General features: G+C 41.7%; 1 protein-coding gene across 13 annotated transcripts in view; it reads right to left on the reverse strand.

Annotated features, from left to right (window-relative positions):
- LOC5576127 (uncharacterized protein CG45076) overlaps window positions 1–20,885 on the reverse strand; it is a 51,617-nt gene that overhangs the window by 17,280 nt on the left and 13,452 nt on the right. For 8 of the 13 annotated variants that reach the window (XM_021838411.1, XM_021838413.1, XM_021838410.1 and 5 more), the window contains exons 2-3: window positions 13,642–13,671; window positions 13,101–13,496 (exon numbers count right to left, since the gene is read on the reverse strand). In XM_021838411.1, coding sequence (XP_021694103.1) covers window positions 13,101–13,496; window positions 13,642–13,671 — 426 coding nt within the window. The remainder of the gene's footprint in view (window positions 1–13,100; window positions 13,497–13,641; window positions 13,672–20,885) is intronic. The other 5 variants (XM_021838414.1, XM_021838412.1, XM_021838406.1 and 2 more) reach the window with 2 other exon arrangements.

Below are 20,885 nucleotides of genomic sequence, written 5' to 3' on the forward strand. Positions count from 1 at the left end.
AAATTCCTCCGAAAATTATCCCAGGAGCTCTGCAAGAAGTTCCTCCGGAAGCTCCTCCAGAAGTTTCGGACATTCCACCAAAAGCTCCAGTAGAAGTTTGTCTGGACGTTGCACTAAAATTTCTTCCGGGAGTTCCTACATGAGTTTTTCTATAAGTTACTCTGAAATTTCCTCCGGAAGTTCCCTTAGGTATTCTTTCGGAAATTCCTGTCGGAGTTGTTCCGCAAGTTATTGCAAAAGAGTTCCTCTGGACGTTCCTGTAGCGTTCATTCCAAAAATCCCCTAGAAGTTCCTCTAGAAACTACTTCATATGTTCTTTTAAAAGTTATTTTTTTTGTCGAAAGTTCCTAGGATTTCTTCCGGATGTCTTCCCTTCCGGAGGTTGCTTTAAGATTTCATCTAGAGAGTTCTTCTGTTGCTGTAGAATTTATCCCGAACCTTCCTCTAGGAGTTCTTCCAGCAAGTTCTCTTGATGTTTTTTGGGGAACTTTCGCAACGATTTCTCCTGGAAGTTCTCCTAGAATTTTTCCGTATGTTCCTTCTTACGAAAGAAATTCTAAAGATCCTCTATACTTTTGGATGTTCTTTCCGAAGTCCGTCTAGGTCGGAAGTTCCTCTAGGAGGTCTAGGCCTTGGATTTTTTCCGTAAGTTTCTCTAGGATTTTTTTCCGGGAGTTCGTGTAGTAGTTCCTCCGGATGTTTCTGTAGGAGTTAGTTTGGAAATTTTTGTAGCAGTTCCTGCGGAAATTCTTGAAGGAGTGCCTCCGGAAGTTCCTGTAGGAGTCCCTCCTTGAGTTCCCGTAGGAGTCCCTCAGTAAGTTCCTGTAGGAGTTCCTCTGAAAGTTCCTGTAGGAGGTCATTAGAAAGTTCATGCAGGAGTTCCTCAGGAAATTCGGAAAGTTCCTCTGGAAGTTCCTGAAGGAGATTCTCCGGAAGTTCCTGTAGAAGTTCCTCCGGAAGTTCCTGTAGGAGGTCATTAGAAAGTTCATGGAGGAGTTCCTCAGGAAGTTCGGGAAGCTCCTCCAGAAGTTCCTGTAGGAGATTCTCCGGAAGTTGCTTAAGAAGTTCCAAGGAAAATTCCTGTTGGATTTCCTTCGGAAGTTTCTGTAGGTGTTCCTTCGGAAGTTCTTGTAGGAGTTCCTCCGAAAGTTCCTGTAGGAGATTCTTCGGAATTTCCTGTAGGAGGTCATGAAAAAGTTTATGGAGCAGTTCCTCTGGAAGTTCCGAAAGTTCCTCCGGAGGTTTCTGTAGGAGATTCTCCGGAAGTTGCTGTAGAAGTTCCTCCGAAAGTTCCTGTAGGAGGTCATTAGAAAGTTCATGAAGGAGTTCCTCAGGAAGTTCCTCCGGAAGTTCCTGTAGGAGATTCTTCGGAAGTTGCTGTAGAAGTTCCTCCGAAAATTCCTGTAGGAGGTCATGGAGGAGTTCCTCAGGAAGTTCGGGAAGTTCCTCCGGAAGTTCCTGTAGGAGATTCTCCGGTAGTTGCTTAAGAAGTTCCTCCGGAAGTTCCTAGGAATATTCCTGTTGGATTGCCTCGGAAGTTTCTGTAGCAGTTCCTCCGGATGAATCTGTTAGAGTTCCTAGGAAAATTCCTGTTGGATTTCCTTCGGAAGTTTCTGTAGGAGTTACTCCGGAAGTTCCTGTAGAAGTTCCTGAAGGAGCTCATCAGGAAGTTCCTGAAGTTCCTTCGGAAGTTGCTGCGAAAGTTCCTGTAGAAGTTCCTCCAAAAGTTCCTCTGGAAGTTTCTATAGGAGTTCCTCCGAATGTTTCTGAAGGAAATCATTGAAAATTATCTGATGGATTTCCTCCGGAAGTTCCTGTAGGAGTTCCACCGAAAGTTCCTGTAGGAGGTCATTAGAAAGTTCATGAAGGAGTTCCTCCGGAAGTTCCTGTAGGAGATTCTCCGGAAGTTGCTGTAGAAGTTCCTCCGAAAATTCCTGTAGGAGGTCATTAGAAGGTTCATGGAGGAGTTCCTCAGGAAGTTTGGGAAGTTCCTCCGGAAGTTCCTGTAGGAGATTCTCCGGTAGTTGCTTAAGAAGTTCCTCCGGAAGTTCCTAGGAATATTCCTGTCGGATTGCCTCGGAAGTTTCTGTAGCAGTTCCTCCGGATGAATCTGTTAGAGTTCCTAGGAAAATTCCTGTTGGATTTCCTTCGGAAGTTTCTGTAGGAGTTCCTCCGGAAGTTCCTGTTGAAGTTCCTGAAGGAGCTCATCAGGAAGTTCCTGAAGTTCCTTCGGAAGTTCCTGCGAAAGTTCCTGTAGAAGATCCTCTGGAAGTTTCTGTAGGAGTTCCTGTAAAAGTTCCTCCGGAAGTGCCTGTAGGAGTTCCACCGGAAGTTCCTGTAGGAGTTCCTCCGGAAGTTCCTGTAGAAGTTCTTTTGAAAGTTCCTGTAGAAGTTCCTGGAGGAGCTCATCAGGAAGTTCCTGAAGTTCCTTCGGAAGTTCCTGCGAAAGTTCCTGTAGAGTGCCTCCAAAAGTTCCTGTAGAAGTTCCACTGGAAGTTTCTGTAGGAGTTCCTGTAAAAGTTCCTCCAGAAGTTCCTGTACAAGTTCCTACGGAAATTCCTGTTGGAGTTCCTAAGGAAGTTCCTGTAGGAGTTCCGGAATTTCCTGTAGAAGTTCTTCCACAAGCTCCTTTAGGAGTTCCTTCGAATGTTTCTGTAAGAGTTCCTTCGAAAGTTCCTGTAGGAGTTCCTTCGGAAGTTCCTGTAGGAGTACCTCCGGAAGTTCATGTAGTAGTTCCTTCAGAAAGTATTACAGAAGTTACTCTGGACGTTCCTATGGCAGATCACCCGAAAATTATTCTGATAGTTCCTCTAGAAGCTCCTTCAGAAGTTCGTCCTAAAGATTACCGGCTTTCTTCCGGAAGTTGCACTAGGAGTTTCGCCAGATGATCTTCCAAAAGTTCTGGTGGATTTCATATAGAGAACTCTTTTGGAAGTTGCTGTAGAGTTTATCCCGGAACTTCTTCTGAAATCTTCCAGAAATTCTTTTAGGAGTTTTTGCAGCAAGTCGTTCAGAAGTTCTTCCATAAGTTTCTCAAGGATTTCCCCTGGAAGTTCTTCTCAAAGTTCCTCTAGGAATTTCTCTGGAAGCTCTTCTTGGAGTTCTTCCCTAAGTTCCTATGTAAGTTCCTCTTGAAATACCTTCAAAAAAACTCCGGGAGTTACCAAGTAGTTCCTCCCAAAGGTTCACCAAAGACTTCCCCAGGAAATTTATTCCCCATGATATACTCTGGAAGTTTCACTAGGAGTTATTCCAGGAAGATCCACTCAGAGTTCCATCAGAAATTCTCTTAAAAGTTTATTCCGGAAGTGCTGCTTCGACTTTCTCCTGAATCTTCTCCACGTCTGATGTTCCTGCAGATGATTCTTCACTTCCGGAGTTCCACTAGAAGTTTCCCCGCAAGTTCCCCCAAAAGTTCCTCCACAAGTTTTTTAAGACTTCCTTCGGAAGTTCCTGTAGATGTTCCTCCAAGTTTTCCCAGGAGTTACTCCGGATGTTCCACTAAGAGTTCACCAGAAATTCCACTAGGAGTTCCTCAAGAATTTCCCCTAAGACCACTTCCAGAAGCTCCACCAAGACTTGCACCGATAATTTCAATGGGAGTTCTTCCGTAAGTTTTTCTTATAGTTCTTCTGGAAGTTCCTTTAGGATTCCTTCCAGAAGTTTATTTGAAAGTTCCTGTACGAAATCCTCCCGAAGTTCTTTTGGAGAAACTTCCAGGGTGTCTTTTGGAAGTTCGTCAAGAGTTCTTCAGGAAGTTTTCTTAATAGTTCCTCCGCAAATTTCCCCAGGACCAGGAGTCACTTTGGAGGTTCTGCAAGGAGATTTTCGCTAGAAGTTCCTCCAGAATTTCCCCTAAGTTTTCTTCCAGAAGTTCCGCAAGGAGTTACTTCGGAAGCTCCTCTAGGAATTCCCTTAGGAATATCTCCGAAAGTTCTTGTAGAAGCTTCTTCGAAAGTTCCTCTGAGTTTTGCAACGAATTGCTCCGAAGATCCCCAAGAAGTACATCTGGAAGCGGATAGCTTCGGAAAGGTTCGTCCGCAAGATTCCTTATGAATTGCTCTGGAACTTCATTCTCAAGTTTCCCAGGAGTACCTCCGAAAGTTTCACTATGAGTTTTTATGATGGTTCTGGAAGTTTATCCTGGAATTTCTTCGGGAACCCACCAGAAGTTTCTCCTCAAATTTCTAAGAAAACTTGTCTTGGATTCTGCCTGGACTTCCTCCAGATATGCCATCAGGAGTTCCTCCAGAGATTATATCGAGAGTTCCTCGATGAATTCTATCAGGACTTCCTCCGGGGATTTCATCCGGAGTTTCTTTAGGGATTCCATCAAAAACTCTTCAAGGGATTTCACCAGGAGTTCCTCCAATTATTCCATCTGGAGTTGCTTCAATAATATCTTTAGAAATTCTTCCGAGGATTCCATCAGGAGTTCCTCCAGATCTTCCATCAGCAGTTCCTCCAGGGAGTCCATCAGGAGTTCCTATATGGATTCCATCAGGGGTACCTCTGAGAGTTCTTCTGAGGATTTCATCAGGAGTTCATCCAGGGATCTCATCAAAAGCTCCTCCAGAGATTCCATCAAAAGTTCCTTCAGAGATTCCACCTGGACTTCCTCCTGAAATTCCATCAGGAGTTCCTCCAGAGATTGTATCAGGTGTTCCTAGAAAAAATTTCATCAGGATTTCTTCCAAGGATATCATAAGGAGTTCCTCTAGGGATTCTATTAGGAGTTCCTCCAGGGATTTCATCAGGAGTACCTCTGAGAGTTCTTCTGAGGAATTCATCAGGAATTCCTCCACAAATTCCATCAAACGTTCCTTCAGAGATTCCATCAGTTCCTCCAGGGATATCATAAGGAGTTCCTCGAGGAATCCTATCAGGAATTCCTCCGGGGATTTTATCAGGAGTTTCTATAGGAATTCCATCAGAAGCTCTTCAAAGGATTTCATCAGGAGTTCCTCCAATTAATCCATCTGGAGTTCCTTTAGGAATTCCTCCAAGGATTCCATCAGGAGTACCTCTGAGAGTTCTTCTGAGGATTTCATCAAGAGTTCCTCCTGGGATTCCATCAAATGTTCCTCCAAGAATTTCATCTGGAATCCCTCCATCAGGAGTTCCTATAAAGATTGTATCAAGAGTATCTTTAGGACTTCCATCAGAGTCCTGCTGGAGAACTCATCAGGAGTTCCTCCAGAGATTCCATCAAAAGTTTCTCCTGAGATTTCATCTGGAATTTCTCAAAAGATTCTATCAGGAGTTCTTCTAGAGATTATATCAGGAGGCCCTCGGGAAATTCAATCAGGATTATTTCTACGGAATCATATGATATATTTCTATAGAGATTCCATCAGGAGTTTCTATAGAGATTCCTGTAGTAGATAAGAAGAGCACATGAAGGAAGAATACAAATAAACAATGATAAACTTACCAAATCTGAATAATTCACGACTGAAACTCAATCCGATGACCAACGAAGAACAGTTCAGTTACTGATTTGATGAATGCATAAACAAAACGGAATCAAAACAAAATCAACGAAAAACTGACGTTTCACATACAGCACGAATAGTTTAGAAATAGAATTGGGCGATCCTATTTCCATAGTCGATTTTCGATTATTGTTTAGAAATGCTTAGAAGGTTCGAAAAGCTTGCATAGAAACTTGAACATGAACTTAAGGTAAAACGCTTTCGAGAGCTTAATTCGAAAAACGAGGTCCGAAAAAAAAAGTTGCGTTCTTGAAAAAGTAGGAATGGCGTTAATTAAACACATGAGTGTGTGTGGAATGGATGAAAAAAAAGAAAAATAAACTACGGTCGGGAGTGTTCGAACTGATCCGTTCCCGATCATTCAGAAAACGAAGTTTAGAGCGAACGGAAGTAAAACATCGTTACCGCAGTTGTGTTTTTCGGTTCACCAGAATGGAGAAGAAAATTTACCACAATTCCATCAGGAGCTCTTCTAGGGATTCCATCAAGAGTTCCTACAGGCATTCTATCAAGAGATTACATCAGAAGTTCCTCAACAGTTACTTCGAGAATATCTCTAGGAATTCCTCCAAGGATTCCATCAGGATCCTCCAGGGATTCTATCAGGAGTACTTCTGAGGATTCCATCAAATGTTCCTTCAGAGATTCCTCCTGGAATTCCTCCAGAGGTTCCATCAGGAGTTCCTCCGTAGATTATATCAGGAGTTCCTTGAGGAATTCTTTCAGGATTCCTTCTAGGCATATCATAAGGAATGCCTATAGGGATTCTACCAGGAGTAGCTCTGAGAGTTCTTCTGAGGATTTCATCAGGAGTTCCTCCAGGGATTCCATCAAATGTTCCTTCAAAGATTCTACCTGGAAATCGTCCAGAGATTCCATCAGGAGTTCCTCCAGAGATTATATCAGGTGTTCCTCGAGAAATTTCATCAGGATTTCTTCTAGGGATATCATAAGGAGTTCCTCTAGGAATTCTATCCGGAGTTCCATCAGGCATCTCATCAGAAATTTTATCGGGAGTTTCTATATAGATTCCTTCAGGAGTTCCTCTAGAGATTACATCAGCAGTTTCTTCAGAGATTCCACCTGGAACACCTCCAGGGATTACATCATAAGTTCTTCTAGGGATTACATCAGGAGTATTTTTTGGGGATTTCTTCAGAAGGATTTCATTAGAAGTTCTTTTAGATAGTCCACCTAGAATTCCTCCAGGGATTCTATCGAAAGTTTCTGTAGGAATTCCTTTAGGAGTTCCTTCAGAGATTGCACTTGGTATTCCTATAGGGTTTCTTTCAAAAGTTTCTCTAGGGATTCCATCAGGAGTTCCTTCGGAGATTGCACCTAGAATTTCTCTAGAGATTATATCAGGGATTCCTCAAGAAATTCAATCAGGATTTCTTCTCGGGATTTTATAAGGAGTTCCACCAGGTATGTTATTAGGAATCTCTCCAGGGATTTCATCAGGAGTTGCTATAAGGATCCCGTCAGGAGCTCCTTCAGAGATTCCATTAGAAGTTCCTTCAGGGGTTACATCAGAGAAGCTTTTCTAGGGATTACTGCAGGAGTTCCTCTAGGAATCTAGGGATTCCATTAGGAGTCCTTCTAGGGATTCCATTAGGAGTCCTTCTAGAGATTTATTAGGAGTTCTTCCAATGATTTCATCAGGAGTTCCTTCAAGAATATCAAAAGTTTCTGTAGAATTTCCTCTAGGAGTTCCTTCAGAGATTCTACCTGGTAGACCAGAAGTTCTTCCAAGGATTCCAATAGAAGTTTGTCTAGGAATCTTTCAATAAATTTTATTATGAGTTTTGGCAGGGATTTCATCAGAAGTTTTTCCATGGATTCCTTTCGAAATACTTCTAAGATTTCATTGGAAAAAAGCCTCCGGGAACTCCACCATGAACACCTTCTGGGATTCCATCAGAAGTTCCTCCATGGATTCCATCAGGAATTCTTCTAAATGTTACCTAATGAATTTCAAAGGATATCCCCAAGGATCCTCAATAATTTTTATCACGAATTCCTCGTGGGATTTTACCAGAAATTTCTTATAAGGATTTTATTACTGGAATTACTCAAGAGATTCCTTCAGGAATTTCTCAAGGAATTGCTCTTGGAGGTTTTTGAGAATTCCTTCAGCAATTTTACCAAAAATGTCTTATGAGGATTTCACAAGTAATTTGGGAATCCACCTGTATATCCTCGAATATTTCCGCGAGAGAATCGATCAGGAAGTGCACGAAGGATTGAACCAGAAATCCTTGCTTTCTCTACTTTAAGTATGTCATCAGAAAGGCTTCTACAAAATTCCAAAAGATTATTATTCCAGGGATTCCACTGACATTTACTCAGAGGGTTGAACAAAGCATTTTTCTTAATGTTTTTCCGTATGATGCTTTAGAATTTCTTGCGTAAGATTCTCTAAAATTTCCTCCTGAAGCTCAATTAGAAGGTCATCTGAAAGTTTCTTTTGGAAGTTCTTTCGGAAATCCGTATAGGTGCGAAGATCCTCTAGGTAGGATGTCGTCTTGGATTTTTTCCCGAAGTTTCTCTAGGATTTTTTTTCCGGAAGTTCGTGTAGGAGTTCCTCCGATAGCTCCTGTAGGAGTTCCTACATAAAGTATTACAGAAATTACTCTGGACGTTTCTATTGCAGACCACCCGAAAATCAGTCCGATAGTTCCTCTAGAAGCTCCTCCAGAAGTTTTTCCTAAAGATCCCTGAATTTCTTCCGGAAGTTCCTGAAAGAGTGCCTCCGGAAGTTCTTGTAGGAGTTCTGTTTCTGTAGGAATTCCTACGAAAATTCATGTTGCATTTCCTTGAGAAGTTCCTTCGGAAATTGCTGTAGGAGTGCCTCCGGAAATTCCTGTAGGAGTTCCGAAAGTTTCTTCGGAAGTGCCTGTAGGAGTTCTACCGGAAACTCCTGTATGTTTTCCTCTGGAACTTGCTGAAGGAGTTCCTACGGAGGTTCCTGTAGGAGTATCTCTGAAAGTTCCTCCGGAAGTTTCTGTAAGAGTTCCTACGAACAATCCCTATTGAATTTCCTTGGGATTTCCTGTCGGAGTTCCTTCAGATATTCCTGTAGGAGTTCCTCCGGAAATTCCTGTAGGAGTTTCGGAAGTTCCTTCGAAAGTTCCTGTAGGAGTTCCTTCGGAAGTTCCTGTAGAAGTTCCTCCGGAAGTTTCTGTAGGAGTTCCTCCGGTAGATCCTGTAGGAGTTCCTACGGAAGTTCTTGTAGGATTTCTTTGGGATTTCCTGTAGGAGTTCCTTCGGAAATTCCACTAGGAGTTTCTCCGGAAATTCCTGTAGGAGTTCCGGAAGTTCCTTCGCAAGTTCCTGTAGGAGTTCCTCCAGAAGTTCATGTAGGAGTCCCTCCGGATGTTTCTGTAGGAGTTCCTACGAAACTTCATGTTGCATTTCCTTGAGAAGTTCCTGTAGATGTTCCTTCGGAGTTTCAGTAGGAATTCCTCCGAAATTCGCTGTAGCAGTTCCTACGGAAGTTCCTGTAGGAGTTCTTCCGGAAATTCCTGTAGGAGTTCCTCTTGATGTTTCTGTAGGAGTTCCTGCGAAAAATCCCTGTTGGATTTCCTTGGAAAGTTCCTGTAGGAGTTCCTCCGGAAATTCCTGTAGGAGGAGTTCCTTCGGAAGTTTCATGTAGGAGTTCCTGCGTAAATTCCAGTAGGAGTTCCTCCGGATGTTTCTGTAGGATTTCCAACGAAAATTCCTGTTGGGTTTCCTTCGAAAGTTCCTGAAAAAGTTCGTTCGGAAATTCCTGTAGGACTCCCTGCGGAAATTCCTGTACGAGCTCCGGAAGTTCCTGTAGGAGTTCCTCTGAATGTTCCTGTAGGAGTTCCTCCGTAAGTACCTGTAGCAGTTCCTTCATAAAGTATTGCAGAAATTACTCTGGACTCTTATTGCAGACCACCTGAAAGTTATTCTGATAATAACTTTAGAAGCTCCTTCAGAAATTCCTAAAGATCCCCGGATTTCTCCGGAAGTTTCCGGAGAAACTCCTCTGCAGAGGACATCTAAAAACTTCAGGAATCCTGAACACTGGAGTAACCCTGAGGAACTTGAAAAAATATTTCTCCTGAAGAGTTTGAAATCTTCGGGTATAATTCAAAAAAATTCTTGAGTTCCTGGAGGAATAAAAACCCCAAGGTCGAATTTGGAGGATCTAGTAATTCTCGGGGAATCGCTGGAAATAGCTTGAACAATTCCGAGGAAGTTCGTAGAAAATTCTTTAGGAATCGCAAATGAACCCGTATGCAATCTTAAAAAGAAATTCGTAGAAATCCTGAAGCAATTCACAAAAAAATAAGAGAGATCTCTGTAGAAATTCCTCGATGGAATTAGAGTGCCTACAAATAAGAGTGACGTCATGCTCTTTTTGGAGAATTTGCTTCGTCGTTTCAACACGCAAGAGTGCAAGGCTGCCGCAACACCAATCGAGTGCCGCCTGCGCCTGAAGAAAGGGGAAGGAGCTGAACAAACCGTACTGAGCAGATAGCCGATAAAATGACCGAGGAATTGCCGGTAAGTGTGTTTCAGAATTGTTGCGAACATTACAAGCAACGCAAATATTTTTACTCGGGTACCGCAGGGACTGGACTCTGAACTCGTCGTCGCAGCCCCGAGAGCAGGTTGCCGTGACAACGGCACACCCGCAATCGTAGCAAGCGGGAAAATTCAAACTGAAAAACCATAAGTGAAAAAATTGTCCCAGAAGAAGGAAGCATTTTGCGAATTGTAAAGCTCTATACGATATTTAAACAAAATTGGTTTCAGTCAGTATAAATGCGCTTTAGTCATACTTCCGCCAAGTTAAGTGGTTAGTTGTTCGAGTCAGTGCTGCATATCGTGGAACCTGGCTGGAGCCAAAACTGGTGCTCTTCTCTCCCAATAAGCAGTTATCATGATTTCGTGTCCGTCTACAGGTGAGCCAGCTGTCGGTCGATTCCGAATGCTGGGGTCGATTCCGAAAGCTGGGGATGGCTAGCTCCGGGTATTGAGCGGGAGTGTTAGGATAGGCAATAACCGAACTTTTTGTTGGCTCGACCAAACGGGCCAAACCCCCGTTCGGAAGAGTGACAGCTTCATTTGATTTACATTGCAGGTGTTACCGACGCTATGAAAGCTGCTCTACTAATCAGCAGCGTGCAGCTCTAGTAATTTCGATAGAGAAGAACCATTCCTTGTCTTATCTACAGCGTACTACCCTTTAAAAGTGAGGCTTTGCCAGCTTCATTTGATTTTCTACGCAGGCGTTACAGATTTTACAAGATCTGCGCTTTTTATCAGCAATGTAGTTCGTAACGGAATGATTCCTTGATCGTTTCTAGTAGTTCAGCACTGTACTTTTCTACATTTTTTCAGGTCTGTAGGGTAACGGTCGTATTTTGGACCCCCTAAGGAAGTGATTTTAGTTTTTTTGTCCCAATTAATTAGTTGCACAACGTAAACAAGGCAAAGAACATGCCAAAATGTTAAGAAAAACTTCCTCTACGAGATAAAAATGCCCATACGGTCATGTAGGATCCAAAAAACGTCGAAAATAATTGAATTGTGAAACACTGTTTTTCATTATTTTGGACACACCAATACATTTTGAACCCTCAAAGTAGAGTAAAGTGGGGCCAAAGTTCGAGTGGGGTAAGAGTTTCTTTTTAAGATTTCTAGCTCAATTCAATACAAAACTTAGAAATATCATGGTGATTCGAATGATATTCAAGTAAGAGACTTCCACTCCAAATATCATAAAAATAGATTGAGATTTGTAAAAGTTATGGCTATTTGTTGTTTTTAGACGTGAATATTGTAATTTTTGGTCAAACTTTCGTTGCATGGAACCAATTGAAGATAAAATCTTTTTCAATATCTTATGTAAGGGCGTTTCTAGGCCTGTCATAAGGTTGCTTTGAAGTGTATTAAATTTTGCATAAATGCTTGAAAACAATTTTTGGCCCATAGTGGGGCAAAAGTTCGAATCAGCGGGGCAAAAGTTCGACCCATGTATAAAATCACGGAAAAATTTGCAAATTGCCTAAAATCCACATATTATCTTCAAATTTAGTTATATTTGTCTCATCGTGTAAAAACTGTCACCAAAATTTTACATTTCCACTTAGTTTTGCGAAAAACTGCTATTTTTGAGTATATTACAATTAACCCGGTTTTGGGCAATTTTTTGATGAAAATTTAGTGTGTATTTTTCGGCAAACTGAAGTTTTCGGCTGGTGTAAAGTATGCCTGTCATAAAAGAATCGATATTTTGGGTTTTAGCCAGCGTACTTTTGCCCCACACTAGATTCGAACTCTTGCCCCACCGGTGGGGCAAAAGTTCGAATAAGACAATCAATTTTGAAACTGTTATAACTGAAAATGGGTAAATATTTTGACACAAGTTTGTTCAGCAAAATTATAGCCAATATGTTGGGGGTTCACTGTATGGTATTTGTTTTTTTTTTTAACTGCTATTATTTTCCTGGAAACTTTGATTATACCACTAAGGTCGAACTTTTGCCCCACCTTACTCTATATATTTTGGACCCCCGGCATATTTTATCGTTTGGCGACTAAGTCCATGACACTGATTGTATAATATGCCCATAGTCTAATCAATCGATTGACAATGGAAAACCGAAGAAATTATACGCTTTTAGTTCAGAAATTTGAAAAAGGTTATTGTCTACATTTGAAAAAATTCTGACGGCTTCACTTTCTGTGTGTAACGTGTTGTAACGGTTGCATGAATGAACCGATTTAATTAAATTAATTTCAAGTACAATAAACACATTTTCTATGCACAAACGCTTGATGCAAGTGCGGAATAGTCCTATCTTTCCAAATGGCATGCGGATTGTATTGGTCTTTCGATTTAAACAGGAAAATTTGCAGGAAAATGGCCCAGGGGGTCCAAAATATATAGAGGTCCAAAATATATTGGTTACCCTACCTATTACAATTTACTTGAAACCTAAAAGTGCTATAAACCTAAATTACTGTAATTAAAACTAGTTCGTCTGCGACTGGATACAATTATGCGAAGTAAGAATTCACAATCACCTTTGAGTCGAGCGAATTGACCATAACGGTAAATTCTACTCAAGAACGCACGTGCGAACCGTTCTGATCCATCCGCTACGGAGTGTGAAACACAAAAACGGATCGTTAGTAGCACTTATGTTCTGTCATTTGAGATGGGATGGCACGGTGACCTTCGCCGAGAAACACCTCGTCCCGGCACTTAGAATGATATGTGAATCATACCGTGACGAGCCGTTTCTCCCGTGTTGGATTGGGTGTCGTCTGCGATGATTGATGATGAGACAACAAAGTGTGCCATGATGAAGGTGATGATGAGGTGAACGGACGCAAAAGTGGGTCAAGGTCATCGCACGGAAGGTGCGACGATCGGTAAAGTAGTGCGAGGCGTGTGTGCGTGAGTGTGATCGAACCAAAGGCGTAGCGCGTAGTAGGCGAGGAGAGTTGGTGTTGCCCTGGGCGACAGCAGGAGGAAGAAGATTGAGAGATAGATGGCAGCAGGGATCTCTACGTCTATCGTCCAAACAACTGGCGGTGTGTAGGGCGGTGTACATCGATTCTTACCAAGTAGGATGGCGAGTTGTAATACTGCTCGATGGCGCTACTTACGGGACTGGCACGGTATTTACGTTCGATACGATCGAATTCTTTGTTGACGATCGACGGACGCAGGTAGGACGACCGGATGGTGACTACCCGTGCCGGCGAGGAGATGACGCGAACTGGCGATCGGACGGCCCGGACCACGGTTCGGATCGGGGACGAGATGACCCGGATCGGCGAACCGAGGACGCGGACCGGCGATCGGAGAACACGGACGGGCGAACCGTACACCCGGACCGGCGATACGGTTACCCTGGATGGCGACGTGGCGTATCCCGTCAGCGGAACAATGCGCTTGTGGGCGACGTATGGCATTGGGGTGCGATAGGTGGTGGTGGTAGTGGTGAATGTATCGAGCTGAGTAGAGTGTGGTGATCGTGTCCATCGAGAACATGGGGTTCAAAAACATAGAAACAACGCGTTAATAACAATGGCACACTGATGTGTGTGTGGGTGCGTCGGAAAAACAGAGGTTTCGGTCGTCGGACTATGTCATACTCACTCTTGGCACTCCAGAATATCGCAGAGGCGTCTGTAGAAAGAACAATGGGAAGAACGGTAGCGTTAAAACAACGGTTCACTGTTTTCTTTCAAAGAAAGACAAGGACAACTTCGGAGCGTAAAAAACAGACAGACAAACACACGTAAAACACAAGGAGAACAAGTACATCACAGAGTCTGAGAGACAGAGGTGAGTCATTAGTACAGTGGAATGTCAGATGTGTTGTTTTGTTTTAATTTGAAGCTTTGAAGTCTAGATCAAATAGAGGAATAGAGCAATAGAGGGTACTGTGGCAGTGTAAGTGTCAAGCAAGTGCAAACAACAAGCGTGATGTTTCGGTCGTATTTTGCTGCGCTGCCGATATCGTCATAGCCTTCTTCGATGCGTGCGTCGGTAAAGAAGCGCACGCACGCTTCAAACTGTCAGAATCCAAAGAAAGCTAGATTTGAAAGAAAACATCGCATTCCACTGCACCTTCGATGTCCAGTTGAACGAACCACCGCGAATGGAAATTTGGATACGATTCGTTTAAGGAAAACAACAGAACAATCCTTTTGTGCTGAGTTTTGAACTCATTTGCTCACTTTTATTGTTTTCAAAAAAATCCAAAGAAAAAAGATTACACGAAAAAAGCGTTTTCTATCATGGGCTCATACACTTGAGAGAGAGTAAACTTGTTTGTAAATGTGTTGTTTCTTATTTTTATGTAAATTTTTCACCGACTCCTATGCACGGAAGGGTGTCGTTCCAATTCCTCATTGGGCTGTGTGTTTGTGTGAGTGTGAATGTGTGTTTCTGTGGGTGTGTGGAAGTTCATCACTTCGTTACAATAAATAGTTATTAGTCACAAACAATACAAATGTGTTTCGAATTGACATTTTTTGGTTGTTGTTTTCAACGACAGAGAGTTAGAACATTTTGGCTGCGTGCTTTTATTTCACGAAGAGATGTTTAGACACGGTATGAGTAGTGTCTGTAGGAGGTTCCGTGTGGAAGCCGGCCGGATGTGGTCGAGCTGTAGCTGTAGCCGCCCGGTCCACCTCCGGTGGTCGTGGTACGCTCGGAACTGTACGAGTAGCCACCGGGACCGCCACGGCTGTTGCGCTCCGAAGTCGAACTGTAGGTCGAGGAGGATGTCGACGGACGCGACGAGTACGGATCGGCACTAGAGCTGCTCGTCTCCGAGCGAACGGTCTTCGAGTAGGAGTACGATGAGTCGTCGCGACGGGGCGCTCCAACATCGGACGTCGTGTAAGAGGAATAACGAGGGGTCTGTGAATGGGGTTTGAATAACAACATACAGCATTCAGACAGGGAACGGATAGATGAGGTGTATTCTTAGGAAGCAAGAACAGAATCTTCGCGCAACTATTTTTTGAAGAAATTGAAACATGTTTGTACTCTACAAAATTTACATAAAAATAATACTGCTTATCGGACGGCTGCGTGCTTGCATCGAACCAAGCGTTCTGTCAAAGTACGCAGCCAACTAGATATGTCAAAAGAACGCGATAGATACCGTTAGCCGTTTCTGTAGTCGTTAGTAGATTCGAAGGGATTGATCGTTAGTCGTATTAGTCGGAAGGGGCAAAGGTTCGGCGAAGGGTACGGTCATTCCCCTCCGGTCTAGTGCTTGTGGTAGCTCCTAGCGTAACCGGGCTCGAAGAAGATTACGTGGCGTCGCGGCTGCTTGATTGACGCCTCGCCGTGCAACCTCCGCAGAACGGTGTCCACGTTGTCCAGATCGGACGTGTGACCTGTGGCCCGAGCATACTCCTGGCGAATGGATTCGTTTAGGATGCGCGACCGGTTGCGATCACGTGGCGACATGTAGTCATCGATGGGCCGAGCCAAGATCCTCGGGTCCGGTTCGATTCCCTCGCGATTGATGGCCTCCAAAATGGAGACGCGCTCCTGCTTGCGGGGACGGTGCTTCCCGAAGGCCGTGACCGGATCCGGAATCAGACTCGGACGCGGCACGAACGGAACCTTCTCCCAATCGACGCCTCGCCTCTGCAAGAGAATACACGGGAGAGAGAGAGACACAAGTGTTGGTTGGTGGTTGCGTCCTGACTGCCGGCCTAACGGCCTACTAGATCGGCCGGTTTTTGATGGTTACTACAATTTGCGTGCGCAAGGTTCAATCCTAGTAGGCGGGTGGGAAGTTAGTCATGGCTGACGCAAGCAAGTATATGTTAAACGATGAATCATCTTTGTCCAAAAATCAAAAATTGCGACTCAGATTTCACGAAAGGTAAACATTTTGAATCTCCAAACAAAGTGGGCGGATTGCTTGGATTTTCCCGTTTGTTTTTTCTTTCGACTGGAACGAAGAAACTGGAGATATAAATAGCTTTCCCAGTGGTGGTTATTGATCGTCTCGTCATCCGTCATCGTCGTCGTCATCATTGGAAATTGATTTCGATTTTGTATCTTATGCTCATAAAAAAAAACAGAAAAAATAGGCCACTTTGCATGCGCTTCGCGCTCTCAATTTCTGATTTTCCGAGTCGGCCGGTCGGATCGGTGAGCTAAAATTAAAATTTTCCCGTGCAATGCTGAGTGGGTGGAAAATTTGCGTCTTTCGGACTCGTTCTGATCGGAGGTGAAGACATCATTATTTTTCTCCGTCCGCTTGGCGTCGTTTTCACTCGTTTTCGTTAGGTTGTATTCTTGGAAGAGTGGGTGTATTTTCGAGGTTAGGCGACAAAGAGCTCTAGCAGTCACCCAGATGGAAGTTTACTGCGCGAGAGATTTTCAAAACGCCTACTGATCAGCGATGGCTGCGGTGGTGGCCTACTGCGATGAAGCAGGAATGAGCTGGTAATCGTTTTATGAAGAAATTAGTTTTCTATGCTTGTGAAACATTCTGAACATTAAGTTTGCATTTCATTAATTCAGAAATACATTACCAAAAATATTAAGAGCATGATTTATGTCATATTTACTCTAGGATTTCAAAACATTTGCATTTTGTCGGACAGTTTACAATCGTCTTCAGAGCTCGACAAAATTTGTATCTAAACAGACTTTCATAAATGTTTGATAATTTCAATGGTTTTGATGAAATTGTCTTCGTATTTTGTCGAAGAATGGATCATTGAAGGTAGTTTTTGTCAGTGCTTACAGCATCAAAACAAAGGCGCCACTGTATATGGGATTTAACATTGTGACAGCATTGCTGTTCTGTCAAACACACAAGGCTACGGTGGCGCTATCTATGCTTTCCATAGCGGCCGTTTTGGTTATTTTAATGATCCATTGGTAAAGATGTTTTCATAAATCTATTAGAATTTGTTCCAAAGTCCGTTTGATTTTTGATACCAAATAATTTGATACCAAATCCGACTAGATTTGATTCTAAATCCAGCCGGATTCTAAATACGACGGGAAAAGCAATTCCAAATCCGACAGGATTTGATTGAAAATCCGACGGAATTTTATTGGAAATCCGACTGGATTTCAAATCCGTTAGAAATCCGACAATCCAAATCCGACAGGATTTGACTGAATTTGATTCCAAATCTGACAGAATTTGGTTCCAAATCCGACAGCATTTGATATAAAATTCGGATTCCAAATACGACAAGATTTGATTCCCAATTCGACAGGATTCGATTCCAAATCCGACAGGATTTGATTCCATTTCCGACAGGAATGGATTTCAAATCAGACAGGATTTGATTCCAAATCTGACAGGATTTGATTCCAAATCTGACAGTATTTGATTCCAAATCTGACAGGATTTGATTCCAAATCCGACAGGGTTTGATTCCAAATCCGACAGGGTTTGATTCCAAATCCGACAGGATTTGATTCCAAATCCGACAGGATTTGATTCCAAATCCGACAGAATTTAATTCCGAATCCGACAGGATTTGTTCCAAATCCAACAGGATTTGTTCCAAATCCAACAGGATTTGTTCCAAATCCAACAGGATTTGTTCCAAATCCAACAGGATTTGTTCCAAATCCAACAGGATTTGTTCCAAATCCAACAGGATTTGATTCCAAATCCGAAAGGAATCCGACAGGATTTGATTTCAAATCCGACAGGATTTGATTTCAAATCCGACAGGATTTGATTTCAAATCCGACAGAATTTGATTTCAAATCCGACAGAATTTGATTTCAAATTAAATTCTGTCGGATTTGAAATCAAATCCGACAGGATTTAATTCCAAATCCGATAGGATTTGACTCCAAATCCGACAGGATTTGACTCCAAATCCGACAGGATTTGACTCCAAATCCGACAGGATTTGACTCCAAATCCGACAGGATTTGACTCCAAATCCGACAGGATTTGATTCCAAATCCGACAGGATTTGATTCCAAATCCGACAGGATTTGATTCCAAATCCGACAGGATTTGATTCCAAATCCGACAGGATTTGATTCCAAATCCGACAGGATTTGATTCCAAATCCGACAGGATTTGATTCCAAATCCGATAGGATTTGATTCCAAATCCGACAGGATTTGATTCCAAATCCGACAGTATTTTATTCCAAATCCGAAAGGTCCGACACGATTTGATTTCAAATCAGACAGAATATGATTTTAAATCCGACAGGATTTGATTCCAAATCCGACAGGATTTGATTCAACATCTGACAGAATTTTATTCCAAATCCGACAGGAATTGATTCCAAATTCGACAGGATTGGATTCCAAATCAGACAAGATTCCAAATCAGATCCGATAGGATTTGATTCCAAATCCGATAGGATTTGATTCCAAATCCGACAGGATTTGATTCCAAATCCGACAGGATTTGATTCCAAATCCGACAGGATTTGATTCAAAATCCGATAGGATTGGATTTCAAATCCGCCAGGATTGGATTCCAAATCCGACAGGATTGGATTCTAAACCCGACAGGATTTGATTCCAAATCCGACAGGATTTGATTCCAAATCCGACAGGATTTGATTCCAAATCCGATAGGATTTGATTGCAAATCCGACATGATGTGATTCCAAATCCGACAATTTAAGCCATTACCAATTGAATTCGAATCCAATAGTTTCCAACTCCGAATCCGACAGAATTTGATCCCGAGTTCGACAGGATTCGTTCTCTAATTATCTAATTGCATAATACCTCGATATAACGTAACTCGATTTTTATTTTCATTACGTTATATCGAGGATACGTTATATCGAAGCAAAATATTTTTTTCTAAATTTCGTTCAACATGTATTGTTTAATGAGAAAATTGGTCTTAAACTAATATTATTCACCTAGCAGGCATTTTCATATTTTCATACATATGTTTTTGGTATTTATCCGTGGTTTTTTATATATATTTTTCTTTTAAAAAAGAAATTTCTCAATGAGATCTTTCAGATATCTTAGAAAAAAATTGAGTTGAGCAGTTTATGAACATTTCTAGCATGCAATTATAGAACTTCTAGAAGTTGGTCGTCAGGAGCTCGTGGTAAAACTCTTAAAACAAATCCTTTTGTAATTTTTTTGACAGAATTTTAGAATGAATGTCCCAAGAGTTCTTCAAAGAATGTTTTTTTATTCATGAGAAAATCACTAGAAAACTCCATTAAAAACTAGAACTAACCTTGACGGATTTTCCATGGAAAAAATCTGATCGAATACGGGGTGGAATTATCGCCAGTATTCTAAGAGAATTCTCTGGGGGATCTTGCTCAGTTTTTGGACGAATCCCTCAATATTTTTCTGTTATAAAAAATCCATAGAAACTCCATAGAAACTTTCTCTAAAAAATCCTGATGGAATCAATGAAGGATTTCGTTCCACATAAAATACTTGAAAAAATCTAAGTAGTACATAGAACGGTTCTTGCACAAATACTTTGAAAAAGTTTTGCAAAAATATAATAAAATTGCTGGAGAAAGTCCGAGAAAATTATTTTTCAGGTTTCTGAACGAACACGATTGCTTCGGTCTTGCAAATTAGACTCCGAATAACACAGGATTCGATCTCGAATTTGACGGTATTAGATCCTAAATCTGACGAAAGTATATCCCGAATCCTATTAATCTGAAATCCGACAGAATTTATTCCCAAATCCGACAAAATTGATTACCAAATTGAATAGAATATTATTCCGAATTCTATTGAATTCAATCCCGAATTGACAGGATTACTAACGAATCTGGAGAATATAGAAGACAATTTTTAGATTATGGAAAATTTCAAAACATGGAAACCATAGCAGGCCGTAAGGCCGAATGTCGTTAGGCGGAACGCCATTATGCCGAATTCCGTCAGACCGAAACGGTCATTAGGCCGCAATTACATTACATACAAAACATTTGTCAGTGTTTTTCCTTTTGTTAAACAAAAACTGTTCTTTCTAGTTGTATTTAACAGTGGATATTGTCAGCTTCTAGGTTATGCAAATTGTCCTGAGCTAACAAATAACAATTCATTTGAACTAAAAATTCTTGCGCCCTACAATCCATTTGAACTGTCAGCAATTTTCGGCCTTTCTGGCCTAACAGGATAGTACCGGATAAATACGTAGGAAAGAAAATTTTACAAATCTAGGAGACAATTTATGGAAAATTTCAGATCATGGAAACAAATCGTGTTCGGTGCAGGAGAAAAAAAATGTAGATTCTGAGAAAATCAAAATTCTGGAGGACAATCCTTCCACTAAGAGGAACATTCAACTGCAAAGTTTGTAACTGAAGTTAATGAGACCAAATGTATCGCTGCGTGGATTTTAAGCTCATATTTTACGTTAAACAAGATTTTGAAGACAATTTCGTATAATTTTGAGAACAAAATCGACCGGATCATGAAGAAAAAGCTTGTAGGATTGTGAAGACAAATCATGTCGGCTTTTGGAGACAAAACTTGCCACATCATGAAAAGATCTCTTATCACATTCTGGGAATAAATCCTGTCGGCTCCTGCAGCTAGTAGATCTTTTTGCATTTCGAAACACTTTAGACAAAGTGTTCTAGGCTTTGGAGACAAATCCTGTGCTTTGAAATAATACGGCCAAGTTTTGGAGACAGATGCTCTCAGATTCTAAATACTTAATTTGATAGATTTTGCCTAGTTGTAGAGATATACCCAAATGAATCATTAAAATAACCAAAACGGCCGCTATGAAAAGCATAGATAGCGCCACCATAGTCTTGTATGTTTGACAGAACAGCATCGCTGTCACAGTGTTGAATCCCATATACGATGGAGCCTTTGTGAAACAGTTTTTTTTTACAAAATTTAGTTACCTTTTAGTTATCTTCAAT

The sequence above is a fragment of the Aedes aegypti genome, chromosome 1 (assembly GCF_002204515.2).
Source record: "Aedes aegypti strain LVP_AGWG chromosome 1, AaegL5.0 Primary Assembly, whole genome shotgun sequence".
NCBI classification, from domain to species: domain Eukaryota; kingdom Metazoa; phylum Arthropoda; class Insecta; order Diptera; family Culicidae; genus Aedes; species Aedes aegypti.